Source organism: Emydura macquarii, unplaced genomic scaffold (genome assembly GCF_026122565.2).
Source record: "Emydura macquarii macquarii isolate MOO-44397 ecotype Brisbane River unplaced genomic scaffold, CSIRO-AGI_Emac_v2 contig_1483, whole genome shotgun sequence".
NCBI classification, from domain to species: domain Eukaryota; kingdom Metazoa; phylum Chordata; order Testudines; family Chelidae; genus Emydura; species Emydura macquarii.
In genome coordinates this window covers 24,142,501-24,156,262 of record NW_027131620.1, presented here as the reverse complement: position 1 = coordinate 24,156,262, position 13,762 = coordinate 24,142,501, and the positions used below count along the sequence as shown (strand labels likewise).

The following is a 13,762-nucleotide window of genomic DNA, read 5'->3' as shown; positions in this document are numbered from 1 at the left end:
TAAAATAGGTTCACTGCTAACTACTTGGGCTTCAGAGGTCAGTATAGTGAGGAAGCACCACTTCATTACATACACTCCTCACTGTCTGTAATATAATGTCTAGGTAAATGGTTGATTTCAGCCTTTCCTATATTCCTTGGGTTGCTAACTTCAACAGAAGCAGGCCTTTAGGATGCTGCTGTGTATCAGTGGAAAGGCAGCCTTCCCTAAACCTGAGTTAAGGACTCAGACACCCCCTTAACTCTTTGACATCACAAGGATCTGAGACGCCTGCTTCCACAAGTGACACTCACTCACAGCAGCTTGTAACAGAGATGAATAAAGTGAAGACATGGAGAGATGATCCACAGGAGATCTTTAACTGAGAAAATAAAGTGGAGTTGTTTGTTGGAACTTTGGGACTCTAGCTGCCAACTTGTTAATAAAACTGCCCTGACATCCCATTCCCACTGCCTCTGAGCTGGAGGCAGGGACACGCAGCACACTGCTGTGATGGCTTGAATCATGCCATCTCCCTGTCAGCGAGGAAGCTGCAGGCCTTCCTTTGCAGAACTTGTGCAGCTCTCCATGGCTTACAGACAGATCGATTCTGACACACCTTCCTTCCCGACAGGAGAACTCACCAGGCTTCCATAGCCAATACAAAAACCTGTTCTGACAGCACACCTGGGGGTTAGCACATTTGTGTTTACCTCATGCAAGAGCAACCCAGAAGGAACAGTTAGTGGGGAGCTTCCTACGAAGCACCTCACAGAGATCTTGCATGCAGGGAGCGGATCTGTTTAAAAAAAACTGAGCTGGCTAACTTGGCCTGAAGGAGTTTGGTCAAACCTGCCGTGCATAGGCCCAGACCCTGATTCAGCTGTGTCAGAAAGACAGAATTCTAGCTCAGTAGCCTGCACACAGGTTAAATGCTGCACTGCCCCAAATCAGGAAAACATCATCCCTTAAAACAGATCCAGCTCAGGATGGGTTTGACAAGTTCTCTGCTGTGCAGCCTGCCTGAGCAACGCCCAACTCTCTGCTCCTCCACCAGTCTCTCCACGATCAGCTTTAGGCTGAGTCTATACTGATGGTGGCAAATTCGCTGCTGCCAGATCGATCTTTCTGGATCAATTGGGTGGTCAGTGTAGACCCGCTCACTTGATCAGGAAGTTGATGCTGGTAAACCACCCCCTCAAGTAGCCTAGCGGTGTCGAGGGGAACGCTGTTCCCATGGGTGCAGCGCAGACCGTGCACAGAAGGGAAGCAGTGCAGTCAACGTGAGTTACACAAACTACTCTGCATAGCTTACGTAACTCCCATCAACTGCCACCAAATCTCCAGGTAAATGTAGACCAGCCCAGAGTGCGTGTTGGCCTGCCGGCACCCAGGGACCTGCTAAGTAGTTAGTGAATACCCTCAAACACCTGAGGGTTGGCCCAAACCCTTTGCTCAGGCAATATTAAATGAGATCAGACTCAGCTGTGTTAAAAAGCTCAGCTGAGCTACTATGGTGATGCATCTGGTATAAGAAGCTATATAGAACAGACCACCACACAGGTTTGAACTGATGGTTGCAGGGGAAGGAGCTTATGACCTATGAGCCACTAAGCTATGCCTTTCAGCACACCCTTGTGTCACTAACCCAGTAGTCTGCACAGTGCCCTACCTCTGCATGGAGCTCTCCTCCTCAAGTGGAGACTTTGATAGTAAAAGCTGAATATTTCAAACAATTAAAGACAAGTAGAAAGAAGGGGGAGGAGGGAAGGGAGAGAAGAGAAGGCGAGAGAGAGAGAGAAAAAAGGGCTTTGCAAGGAGTACTGGGTTATATATAATGGTTTCCAAAACTAGAAAAATCCTTGGTGTTCTCAAAAGCTAGCTGCAGAAGCTGAACACAATCTCACCTTTCCTGCAAGCACTATTATGTTGAAATCCCCCCGCCCCCCACAAAATGAGCCCCAGTTGCAAGAGTCAGACTCAAGGAATCTGATTCATCTCCGCTATGGAACTGTGGTTGTGTGATCTGCAGAAGAGGAGTTCTGTAGAGAAAGGTTAAAGAGGAAATTTAGGTCACACAACTGCCCTCTTATTCTGTCTGTGTTCTTATCTCAACTAAGCAGCTTCTGAAAGCCTGGAGCTGTAAGGAAGACAGCTGTTTTCCTCAGCTCAGTTTCTAAAGATCTGCTATCATTAGTCATGAATTATGGAGGCCAGTTAGCAAAATTGCCACTACAACTTTCACTACACAGGATGCAGGAGGAGACCACTCTATCCATCCTTGGGAAAGCTTCAGCTTTAATGGTTCTTTGCATAGAGCCCAAATGGGTTACAAGCCAAGACTAACTTACAGGATCCAGACAGAGAGCACAGTCTCGGTCACAGAACAGTAATATGAGGTAACTTGGAGAGACCTAGTACCTCAGGATTTACCCCAGGTTGAAGGAAGCCCTGTAGGTCCTGTCTAACAGAAGCATCCTTTTCAGTTCTGAAGGCATGCTGGAGGTTTCTTTTGAGTATAGACTTTTAAGCCTGCCATTGGGACAGGACTAAATATTGCCAGAGTCATAGTTCAGAGATTGTGTAGTGCACAGAGAGGGAAGAGAATGCAACACAGATGGTTTCCCCTCCCGGGGGGTGGGAGGAGGAGGAATAGGACACCACCAGAAGCTGCTGGGGCCAGGAATGTTGGGGCAGTCCTAGGCAAGGTGGTTTAGTGGGTAGAACACACATCTGCAGACAAGACGTAGTTTGTTCTGTGCTGTCACCTCCCTACTGCAATGTTTGTTCCAAGGACATTAACAAGAGAGGATAGCCAAAGACTGACAGCATTTCAACACCATAATGCTTTATTTTTTGTTAAAGAGATTCTGCATCATACACTGTCTCTAAGCGGATTAGAGGGAAGCTATTCAGTGCAACACCTACCTACTTTTAACAGGCTTGAAGGTCTATTGCTATAAGCCTGTTCTTGCTGTTTCCAAAGCATCCACCTAAAAACAGTCAGCTGGGTTTAAGGTCTGATACTAGTGCTGGCCAGAGAAGGTAGTCCCCACTCCTCCCCAGGAAGAAAAAAAAAAACCAAACAAACTTCTACCCTTTACATATTAGACACTTCCCAGAGACCTTGATAAGTACAGACCTAATGTGGTCTCTAGTCTGCATCCTCCTTTTCTGCCACCTCCTCCTTCTCAGCAACCTCTTGTGAGGCTACAAAGGCCCTAGCAGATGGAGTGAAGGGTCCTACAAGCCAGGAAAGAGGAGTGTTGTGCTCTACATACTCCAGCAGCTCATCTATATATTCTTGGGCTTTGGTCATCTTCTCCTGGCTCTGGGTCAGGGTGGCACTGGGCAGGTCCTGGAAGGACTTGGCAGCAAAGAAAGAATTTTGGAGCTCTTCTAAGTTCTGGAGAACCTGGTGCACCTTCTCCTGAAGGCTGGAGGGGAGGCCATGGATGCTGGCCATCAGGGTTTGACAGGTGTCCTGCAGCTGCTGAGTGATGCTATGAGACATGGCCAGAGTACGTGACTCCACCTGCTGTAAGGAAGCAAATGAACAATTTTAGAAGACCTGTTGGAGTGAACTATGGTCTAGGCTTTCTCTGCAGTGACGTCCCAGTACAGTACTGCTCTCCATTAGTCCAATACCTCTGGTTCTGTAGCAGCTGCATCATGGCTTCCTTCTGGCTGCTTGCTGCTCCAATCCAGCCACATCTGGTGCAGCTTCTGCTGGCCATCCTGAAGCTTCTGGTCAACATTTTGCCTGATCGAGTTAATCTAGAAGGGGACAGAATTAGTGAGGAGCAGAGGCTCAATCTCCATTATGACAACTACTTGAATATTTAGCATGACTAAGCCACTTTATACTGGATTGTCATCTTTAAAGATGCTGCTAGACATAGGAGCACTGATGGGACAATACAGCTATTCCCCCATTGCACCCTCAGTGAGCCTCTTGGAGAGACCTGTGGAAAGTGTTCTTTCCAATAAGTAGTGGTGGGGCAGGATGCTCAACAAGGAGATGAGGGAACAGCGTTCTTACCACGTCAAGGACTTCATGGAACTGTAGGAAGGACTCCTGCATGCCCTTCTTGGCCTGTCTCACTTTGCCCAAGGAATGCTGGTAGGCACGCTGGCGGAGCTGAGCAGACAAGGAGCCCAGTCGCACAAAGTAGCCCTGCTGCTGGACGGCAGCCCCTTCAGCCTCCTCCATGGATTCTGCAAGCTTAGCTGGAGGCAAGGAGAACAAGGTCAGTCACCATCTAGGTGGAAGGGTGTGGTGTCACCATGAGCCACTTACTCTGCAGAAGTCATCCCTTGACCTGAGTAACCAGGGGTTTAGGTTCAGACATCAGCCCAAATGGGACATTCTATTCCCTGCAATAGCTGACTGGAGGAATCTTCCCCCATGAAATTGTTTGGGACATAAGGGAGATGTCATTCAAAGTTACTGCCTCCTAGGTCATCTTTGAGTGTGTAAGTGGCAAGTGCACTGATGGTTCCACATATTTGAGATAGCTATAACTTGTCCACCACCTCAGTCAGAATTAAGACTAAAGCCTGTGCTGCAGGACAGGTATCTACACTATTTCAGCTGGGTGTTCTCAACTTACACCAACTCTTCCATTGATCCAAGTGTGACCAAATATGGCAGCCAGCCAGCCTTCCACACCCCAGCTAGAGGAATGGAAGGGATTCAAAGCAACTGCAGAAAGGACAGAGACATCAGTCCCAGTGTGATTCCCTGCTCCAGCCCTTTACTTAAGGTAGTTTTGTTCAGAGTCCCCATTGCAGAATGCATCTGGTCTGCTAAGCCTGGGTGTCAGGCCCCCCAAAAAGATAATTTACCCTGCAATTTAACACATGCTGCCAGAGGCTTGCAGGGCTCAGGCTCCAGGACAGGTTAAATGCAGTGTGGTTGTCTGGGCTCAGCCTGGATCCCAGGCTCTGGGATCCTCCCCACTTGTGCAGTCTTAGAGCCTGAACATCTACACTGCCGTTTAGCTCTGCAGACTGAGGCAGCTGGCCCAGGCTGGCAGCAGCCATGCTATGGGTCTGATTCCAGTGTTGATGTACAAAGACTTTTAAAAGTGTCCATTTGCATTCTGCAAAAATAAGATCTCAGACATGAACTTCAGGCATTCAGAACAGAGGTCTGAATTACCCTCCCATGGTCAATGCACCTGTTTGTTGATTTTAACCCCAGATGCTGAAAGTCTGTCCCTCACAGGTTGCTGGTGTGCAAGTTTACCCACAGTTTTCATAGTTGGACCCAGTTGCTTAGCTGCATGTACAGATCACTAGAGGAAAGAAACAGCAGGGTTTCCTGAATACTCTAGCTTTCAGCTTGGCTCATGGGTAAAAAGACAAGATAGCTTCACCAACTGAAGTTCTTGTTGCAAGATAGTAGTAACTATGGTGAAGAATCAGTCACTTTAACACTAAAAGGTCTCCTTTAGGCATAACATGACTTTCTTGATCTAAAGTTATTCTTTGCTTCACTCTAGGGTTTTGACCTAGAAGATTCTCCACCCCTCCAGCATGGCTTCCTTCTAGTGATTTAGAGAGTGTGAACATCCTCAAAACTCAGTTGTTGGCCTACTTTTTGGAGAGGCTTGTGGGTCATTAGAAGCCTTGAAAATATGGCCTAGCTTCTTCTGCTACCTCCAAAAAAACATGCCCCTTTTCTCCAGCAGCAGATCCAGAACTGAGAGATTAGTATTGCTCTCTGGGCTAGGCCTGCAAAGCCAAGGAATGTAATTAAAAGTGACCACTTTAGAGCACACTCAACCTCATCTCTTCAAGAATACCTTGAAAGAAGTGCATCATACAGGGCTGCTTTCCCTGGCCTGGAAAGTTAGGATGGAAGATATTTGGTGGGTAGTGATTATGCTAGTGTTGATGTTTTAACCCCTCACTATGCCTCATGTGAGCTAGCAGTTTCTCCATTTCCAAATGTGAGACTGCTGGTGCAGGTAACAATAGTTGGGCCTTCAGCAAGCCTGCTGCATAAATAGCCACCACTCCCTCCCCCCCCAGCCTCCTGTTCCCACCCCATATAGGAAAGTTATTTAGTGGAAGAAGGGACACTAATCTACTATTTGTAGTTCAGGGTCATGCAGGTGTTCTGACCTAGTTCCTCATCTGTGAGAGGGAGGTAGTGATCCACCAGTTCTTCAGATTTCTCCAGCACAGCTTCCACTCCACTCATGGCCATTTGACCCAGTCTGGTGCCCAGGACTGTGCTCATCACCATTGATCTGGCAGCCTCCAGGCTTCCCTGAAGAGTCTCCTTGGTCACATCTACAACCTCAGCCATTCTACTGCTTGCAGTTTCCTTAGCATCCACATCTTTGGACACTACCAGCTCTTTGGAGTCTGACAGATCCTAGGGAAAGAAAGTTTTATACCAACTTGAGGTTTCTACCTATGCTGGTGCTGTACTACAGGACCTTGGACTTGGAGGAGACTAATCCAACATCTCCAGAGTTGGTTTTATAGCCTGATAAGAGATGGACTCTGGGCAGGAGAATGAGATGGAGCAAATACCGCTGGAGGTTGTAGGTGGGATTTTCCACAAGCACTTCAGTAAAAGTCCCATTGAGTCCATCAATGGCTGCTCATGAAAGTTCCTTACACTAACTTTGTTAGTGGCTTTAACTCTTTGCTCCCCGCCATATTCCTAGTGAATTTTAGTGCAGGAATGTTTACAGAAACAGCAGCTATTGCAAAAATTTGCACAGAGCAAATTTCACATTAAACTTCAATACCTTCAGAGAGCCTGAAGCTAGCAGTACATGTAATTGATCAGGGATGATAGACACCATGTGGCCTACATGCCTAACCAAGACAGCTTACATAGAGTACTTTGTGTGAACTAAACCAATAGGTGTCCAGATGACACTGGGCTTGTGCTTTTTTTGGGCTACTTTAGGATGCCTAAGAGGACTGAGGAGTTTTAGGGAGGAATTTTTTTTAAATGGGAGAAATTCAGGTTTCATCTGGCCTGAGAAATTAGTGAATCACTGCAAGAGTCCAGAGAACTGAATTTGTGCAGCTGAGGGGGAGAGAGAGTTCTTTTTAATAAGACTAAGTGCACAAATCCTTAAAGGAGGCTGTTTATTTCCCCTTCCCCATCTAATGTTAGCACTCCTGACAGATTTACCCTGCAATTTAACATCTACTGCCTAAGGCTTGTGGGGCTCAAGGTTAATTCCAGTGTTAATGTTTGGGTTCAAGCTGGATCCTGGGCTCTAGGATCCTCCCCACTTGTGGAGTTGGCTTCAGCCCGGGACTGAACCTCTACACTGCCAACATTTAACAGCTCCCCCAGCTAAACCAGGACCAGACACGGATATAATAAGAAGTTCAGAAAAGCCTCAGTTCTTCCATCATAAAGCAGCAGAAGAGGGCATGAATCCTAGTTTTGGTTTTATAGCCTTTGTGGGTCAACTTTGTTACCTACAGAGCAACTGGTAATCTTCATGTAATTTTAAGTAAAGTGAGCAAGGAACACGATTTGTGGGACATTCAGACAGTAAGAACTAAAGTTTGCTCAGTTAATTATTTGTCCCACTCCAAGTAGCTCCTGAAAGGGTCCCATTATTTTATTCTAGGCAGCAATAACTGGATATTTGCTGAGAATTACAACTAGCCTCAAGACTCAGAGGCAGCTCTGAGCTAGTTCTCTAGAACATGAACTAGAGCTAGACCTTTCCACCCACAAGTAGTAGTTACCTTATCAGCTGGCAGTTGGAGGACTGGCAGCTTCTCCTTCAGTTTCTCCAGGTCCTGAGAACCAGACTCCTCTGCAGTTGCAACTAGAGAGAAGATATGAAAGCATGTAGTCTTCAAGTTTACAGGAGGGTATATGCTAGAGAGTTTGTTTTACACAATGCTAGAGAGAATCAGTCATTTCATATGCTAGAGAACCAGGAAATTATCCAGTTGGGATTAAAACTAGGCTGCTTGAATAGAACTGATCAAAATTGTCAATGGAAGTTTTCCCTCAAGAAATGTATGTTCAAACAAAAAACCTCAGTGTTTTGTGGAACAGATTGTCAAGTTAAACAGATTTTTATAATAAGGGTGTTGCACTTTTAGGTTCTAAAATTTGCTGTATTAATCAAAACATGCTTAATTTAATCTCCCATAAAGTCATTTCAATATTTTGAAATAAAACTGTTTGGATTAAAAGTTTATTTCCTGCAAATGTTTTCTTTCATTCCAATATGAAACCATCAGTTTCCTACAGAACAGAAATTCGAGTTCCATCAGCTCAAATGGCAAGTGCAAGACACTGGACACAAGAGTTCTGTCAAGAGCCTCCCAGAGAAGTGTTATTTCAGGTAATATTCCTCCCCATACAGGATGGTGTTCTCACTCAGCCTAATGCTGCTGCTCTACTGTCTTTATGACTAGTGGTAAGAGCCCAATATTTACTAGTTCAGTGCTTCAAATACTCTGCATGAAGAGCTCTTTGAAATCAATGTGGAGAAGCCATGGATATAGGAACCCAATAGTGGAAATGTTCTTTATGCCTTGAGCAGCTGGATAAGCAAGTGTCTGAGGTGCATTCTCCAGAGGAAGGGGAGAGGTCTTAGGCAGCTCAGGTGTCCAGCAATCTTGGCCAGTGTACCTTCATCTGCCACTAGCAGCATCTGGTGGCCAGAAAACCTTGTTTGCAAGGAGGGATGAATGGCTGTGGAACTAGCACTCCTAACAGGGGATGCCAGAAGTCAGAGCTGCCTACACTAGTGCAGCAAGGACTCACAGAAAGGTTTGCCCATGATATACATCTAGAACCATGTTTTTGGGAGATCTCAGCAGCCAAACAGTTCTGATGAGTCTCAGTGAGGGGCTGGCAGATGTTCAGCACTTTTGAAAGACATGGGCTCAGATGTGAGTGTTCAGCATTTTTTTTTTTTTTTTTTTAAATAAAAAGTCTAGCCCTTAATCTTTTGCCTCTCCCCTCCAAAAAAGGGAGTCTGTTTTCCTCTCCATAGACCTAGGGCCCCTCAGTGCACACCCTGCCCAAGACACTCCCACACTATTCAGCAGCCACCTTCTCTACCAGACCTGATTCTCACCCACCCCCCCATTTAGTCTTCTCAATATACTGCTGAGAAAGCTACCTCCATTGCCTACTTCTCTGAACAGCAGCTTCTCCTTCATGTCCATAGTCTCCTAGTTATGGTGTTCAGTGCTCCATACAACCTCTTTGCATGCCTCTAGTGTGGAAGAGATCTCCTCCCTTGGCACCTTGAGTTTCATGAATGATCTCCAGGGTAAGTGGGTGCCTTACTCTACAGGCTTGCTATGCCTAGAACCCCTCCTTCAGTCTGCTGTGGTTTTAGCTTCCAGCTCTTTTGAGGTCCTCCTGACATTGAGCGTCTAAGAAGTGCCTACACAGACCCCCTCCCTGCACAAACATTGAAGCAGACAAATATTGTTGAACATTGGGGGTGGGTGGGGGCAGGCTGTACTGTTCACCACTACCACTTTGTACAACATGCCCACACTGAAGAGGAGATTTAGAACATGACCTTTCCAGATAAGACTTGTTCTTCAAGCTCTTTCAGAAGTAGCTCGCACAAAATTACTACTCTTCAAAATTGGAGCAGTTTCCCTCCTGCACACAGCCTACCCATCACCACACTCCAAGGACCCATGTGCTCACCCTATGCCTTACAAAAGGCAAGGCCAGTGCTGGCCCATGGCTTACTCACTCTGAGGCTCCAGCTTGGTCAGGAATGGCTGTGCACTAGTTACAGCAGCATCAGCCACTGCCTTTGCTCCTTTCTCTGCTGCCTCGCAGACAGATTTGATCGATGGGTGGGTTTCTTTGGCAGAGGCCAGGACAGAGGACACCATGTCATATGTAGACTTTAACAAGGGCAGACCAGCCACTTGATTCACTGTGTTCTAATACGACAGAAGAGCAGTCACACAAATGAAGTAAGACACAATCCATAGCAGAGTCAGTTTGCTTTTACCACCTTCACTAGGCAACACTTGAGGTCATAGATCCCCTGCCTTGTAAACCTTCTTCCCATAAAGAGGCCACTCTCCAGGTATTCCCCATCACTCAGTTTTACACATACCACAGATGAGCCTGATTAAGGCAGGAACACCTTCCCCATTTCTGCCTCTAGTTTGAGGCACACAGGTATGTTGCAAGACATACTGCTAGAGGCTCAAATGAAAAAGTACATATCAGTGTCATTGACAGATTACATTACAGCATGCTCCAAAAGCCTGTCTCAGAACAGAGGATGGCCAGATGACTAGTTCCCAGCAGCGATAGAAAGAAAAAGTGGGAGGGAAGTGACATGGGAAAGTTGTGTGGGGTGGCAGATTTAGAGCTAGTTCTTACTAATCTCTCAAACAGCTAGCAAGCCAGGAAGAGTCACCAAGGCTTGTCATTTTACCTAGGGCAAGCAATGGCTAAAGTGGAGCCAAAAAGCACCTTACAAGCTCTCCACAATCCACATGCATGTAGTTCAAGAGTTACAACAGAAGTGGCCAATGCTGTATATGATAAAGGTACCAGGGGGTGCTCAGATGATCAGGAGCATTGGCCAAATTGGTATTTTGGCTCAAATAGCACACCTGTCAATCACACTGGCATCATTCTCCACTCAACCATCAGCATACAGCTGCTGCAGTTTAGTGGAGAATCTGGGACTCCATGGAGTTCCACTGACCACAATAGGCAGTATAACCTTTTGTGCCCAAATGGAAGACACCACTGCTAGCAGACCATCAGGCACCGGTTCAGGAAGGAGCAAAAGAAAGATCCTTGTGTCACTATGACAGGGAGTAAGGACTGCATGTCTAGACACTGGTGAAGGACTAAGCAGCCTCCATTAGTTGGTCATAGCGCAGATCAGTATCGCACACGTGCTGTGGAAGTTACCTGCTGCTCCTCGCTCTCAGGGGCGGTAGCACTTGTTTGGCTCTCGTCAGACATCTTCTAGTTGGATGCACCTGAAAGGGAAGAAAAAAAAAAACCAAGTTAAGTTATAGCCCCCAGACTGAGCACACAAAGAACTGCAGCTTGTTCATACCTCCTTTCTGCAGGGTGGCTTTACAGTCAACGGGGTACCACTGGGAAAGCAGCCAAGTTGTGCTACTGTCTGCAACCTGCCCTGTAGCATTGGGTTGTTCAGACCATTCCCTGCCCCCCCGGTCTGTACTCAAGGTCTCTGACCAGACAGCATGTCAGCCATCGCAGTCCTCGTGCTCTTAGAGCAGTACAAGAAGCACAGTGCACCTTCAGTCCCCTGCCCGGAACACTCACCCTGATTTCTGTGAGAGCAGGAAAGCCGGCCTAGCTCTGGGGAAAGCACAACCAGGGGGGAAGCTCACACTGCAGGCAGGAACAGCCGAGTTCCTCTGCACATCTCACTATTGGAGCCCAGGGCTCAGCTCAAGTAGATGGGCCCATGACGAGCCACTGTCTTTCCCCACCCCTCCAGGGTCTGCTGCCCTTGATGATTGTTACCCCCGCACCCCTCAACCCCCATTTTAGACCTTCCCTAGTCCCTTTTTGCCCCTTACTGGATCTAGTTGTGCCAAGGGGATGGCAGCCCAGGGATCCTTGCACTCTGTGCTGGGGTTTGAGGCCTGGTGCAGTGTGATCACCACAGCACACCACCACCAGTCACCCCCTGCTGGCACTCACAGCAGCAGGCTGCACAGCTCAGCAGATTACAGTTTGCCTCCAGGACACAGGCCCCAGCTCCTACTTCCCCTGGGGGAAGCAAGTGTGGCCTTGGGATTGAGGAGCAGATCTAGCCCTCAGGCACAGCAGTGCAGACTGGAGAAAAGGAGAAGTTACTCAGCCTTCCCACTCCCATTTTTTCCATGGCAAGCACAACCAAAGCTTAGCAGGCCTGTGGCAAACTCACCCCCCACCACCCTCCCCAAGCATTTCTTCAGGGGGACCAAGGGTCCAGACAGCTTAAAAAACCCAACAACTTATTTTTAGTTTAATATGGCTAGAGTCAGTCCCCTTGTCTCATCACATGGGCTTGAGTTTAGGGTACATTGCATATTTCCACCTCTCCCCCTACATTTCAATATGTTTTGTTTTAGAACTAGAAAGGGGCATTATTGACAAAACCAGATGTTTTGGGATCTGAAGAGGTAGAGGCAACAGCCTGGGGATATGGGAGAATCATTTCAGTGAGTCCCCATGGGATTAGAACTCTGAAATTTACTGACCACTAGCACCCAACAGGAGCACGTCCAGTTACATCCCAGAATCAGTGTTTCTGACTGTCCACAGATCTCCCTCATTTGCACCAAGGGTTTTCACCACAACATGAGCACAGGAAATGTAAGGTTTCAGTTTAAAAACTCTGAAATCTGGAACGCAGCCCATGTGCTGGTAGAATCCTCAGCGACATAAGGCCACAAGCAGCAGGCATTTGGGGAACACCCAACTTCTCTCAGCACATGTTCTGTCATGCCATGGGAATTAAACGGTCTCTCCGCCACCCTGTGTTCCAATTTCTGTTAAGTCTATTGTGTTCTTCAAAAGAAATGGAAAGACACTGAAAGGTCAGGCACTTTAGAATCTACTCAGTTTGAGATTAGCCATGATCAACATACAGAGAACCTTCATCTTTCCCAGTACAGCAGGGAAGGTGCATGGTTTCCCAGATCATGCCATGTTTTGAGCCTGCTTTTCAGGGTGTTGTCACTTGTTTCTCTACTCTCTCCATATGTTATAGTTTATAAATTACAAGCTTATTAATACAGTAGGGTGTTTTTTACTGTGCAAGATATCAAAACACTGATTGGGTTAACCTAGACAAATGGTTAATGAGACAAGTTAGAGGAAATCAGAAGTGTATTTTGAAGCATGACACAGAACCTCTGAGAGCAGCATCTCACATACATAATCTACTGGCTACTCCCATAATCTCTGTATTTGCTAGAGTGCTTTGGCCAGTTCACTTTCTAAACCAAGTCCAGGGAGTGTTAAATCAGCTGTATTTATTTTAAGAGATTACAGCAACCACAACACTTGCATGACAGTGCTGAGTTCGGGGGGAGCGGGTGGCTCCCAAAATATAGGCAACAAGTGAGAACTATGCAATTGATTGGATCTAAGCTTGTGTTTGAAGAGTCTCTAGCACTGACTGCTGGGGAAAGCTGGAAAGTCTGGACCCTAAGGGCCCAAAACCCAAATAAGAAGTTTGTAAAATAAACTTGGATGTTAAAAAAAATTAAAGCTACACTTTTTTAAAGTAACTGCAGTGGACCTTATTAAGGCCTCATGTTATGATAGCTGGGCATTACAAGAGGCAGGCAGTAGCTTAATGGAGGAGGTAGTGTCACCACAAGTGTCACTGAATTAGACACCCACCTCAAGGTATTAACATTTTTTGCTAGCTCCTTTCTAATCAAAGGATCTGGCTGTAATACAAGTCCACCTCCTCTTTCTTCCTCAGAGGAAGACAGGAGATAACAGCAAAGGGTCAGAAAAGAACCCTTGATGCTTCAACCTTTTATCACCCCCACCCCAAGAAGTCAGTCCTGCTGTTACATAGACAGCCTACAGTTTCATTCCCCACATACCACCTCCTGGGGAAGCCAAAAGCTTTAATACACAAGCACCTAGGAATACCTTTAAATTTAAGAGCATTAAAGCACATGGTTAGTATCTCTCTCTAATAGAGAGATGGCAATAGAAAAAAAAATCACCCCTTCTGCTTAAAAACAGTTATTCTACTTTTACCAGCCTTGGTACAGCAAAGAGAAACAATTAATT

General features: G+C 46.5%; 1 protein-coding gene across 1 annotated transcript in view; it reads right to left on the bottom strand.

The window, feature by feature from the left end:
• Positions 1-2,320: 2,320 nt before the first annotated feature.
• Positions 2,321-13,762, bottom strand: part of LOC137157214 (perilipin-3-like) — an 11,607-nt gene continuing 165 nt past the window's right edge. The window contains exons 2-8 of the mRNA XM_067554480.1: positions 10,898-10,968; positions 9,708-9,903; positions 7,717-7,799; positions 6,112-6,367; positions 4,022-4,209; positions 3,628-3,756; positions 2,321-3,517 (exon numbers count right to left, since the gene is read on the bottom strand). Of these exons, the coding sequence (XP_067410581.1) occupies positions 3,134-3,517; positions 3,628-3,756; positions 4,022-4,209; positions 6,112-6,367; positions 7,717-7,799; positions 9,708-9,903; positions 10,898-10,951 (1,290 nt within the window). The 5' untranslated portion in view covers positions 10,952-10,968 and the 3' untranslated portion in view covers positions 2,321-3,133. The remainder of the gene's footprint in view (positions 3,518-3,627; positions 3,757-4,021; positions 4,210-6,111; positions 6,368-7,716; positions 7,800-9,707; positions 9,904-10,897; positions 10,969-13,762) is intronic.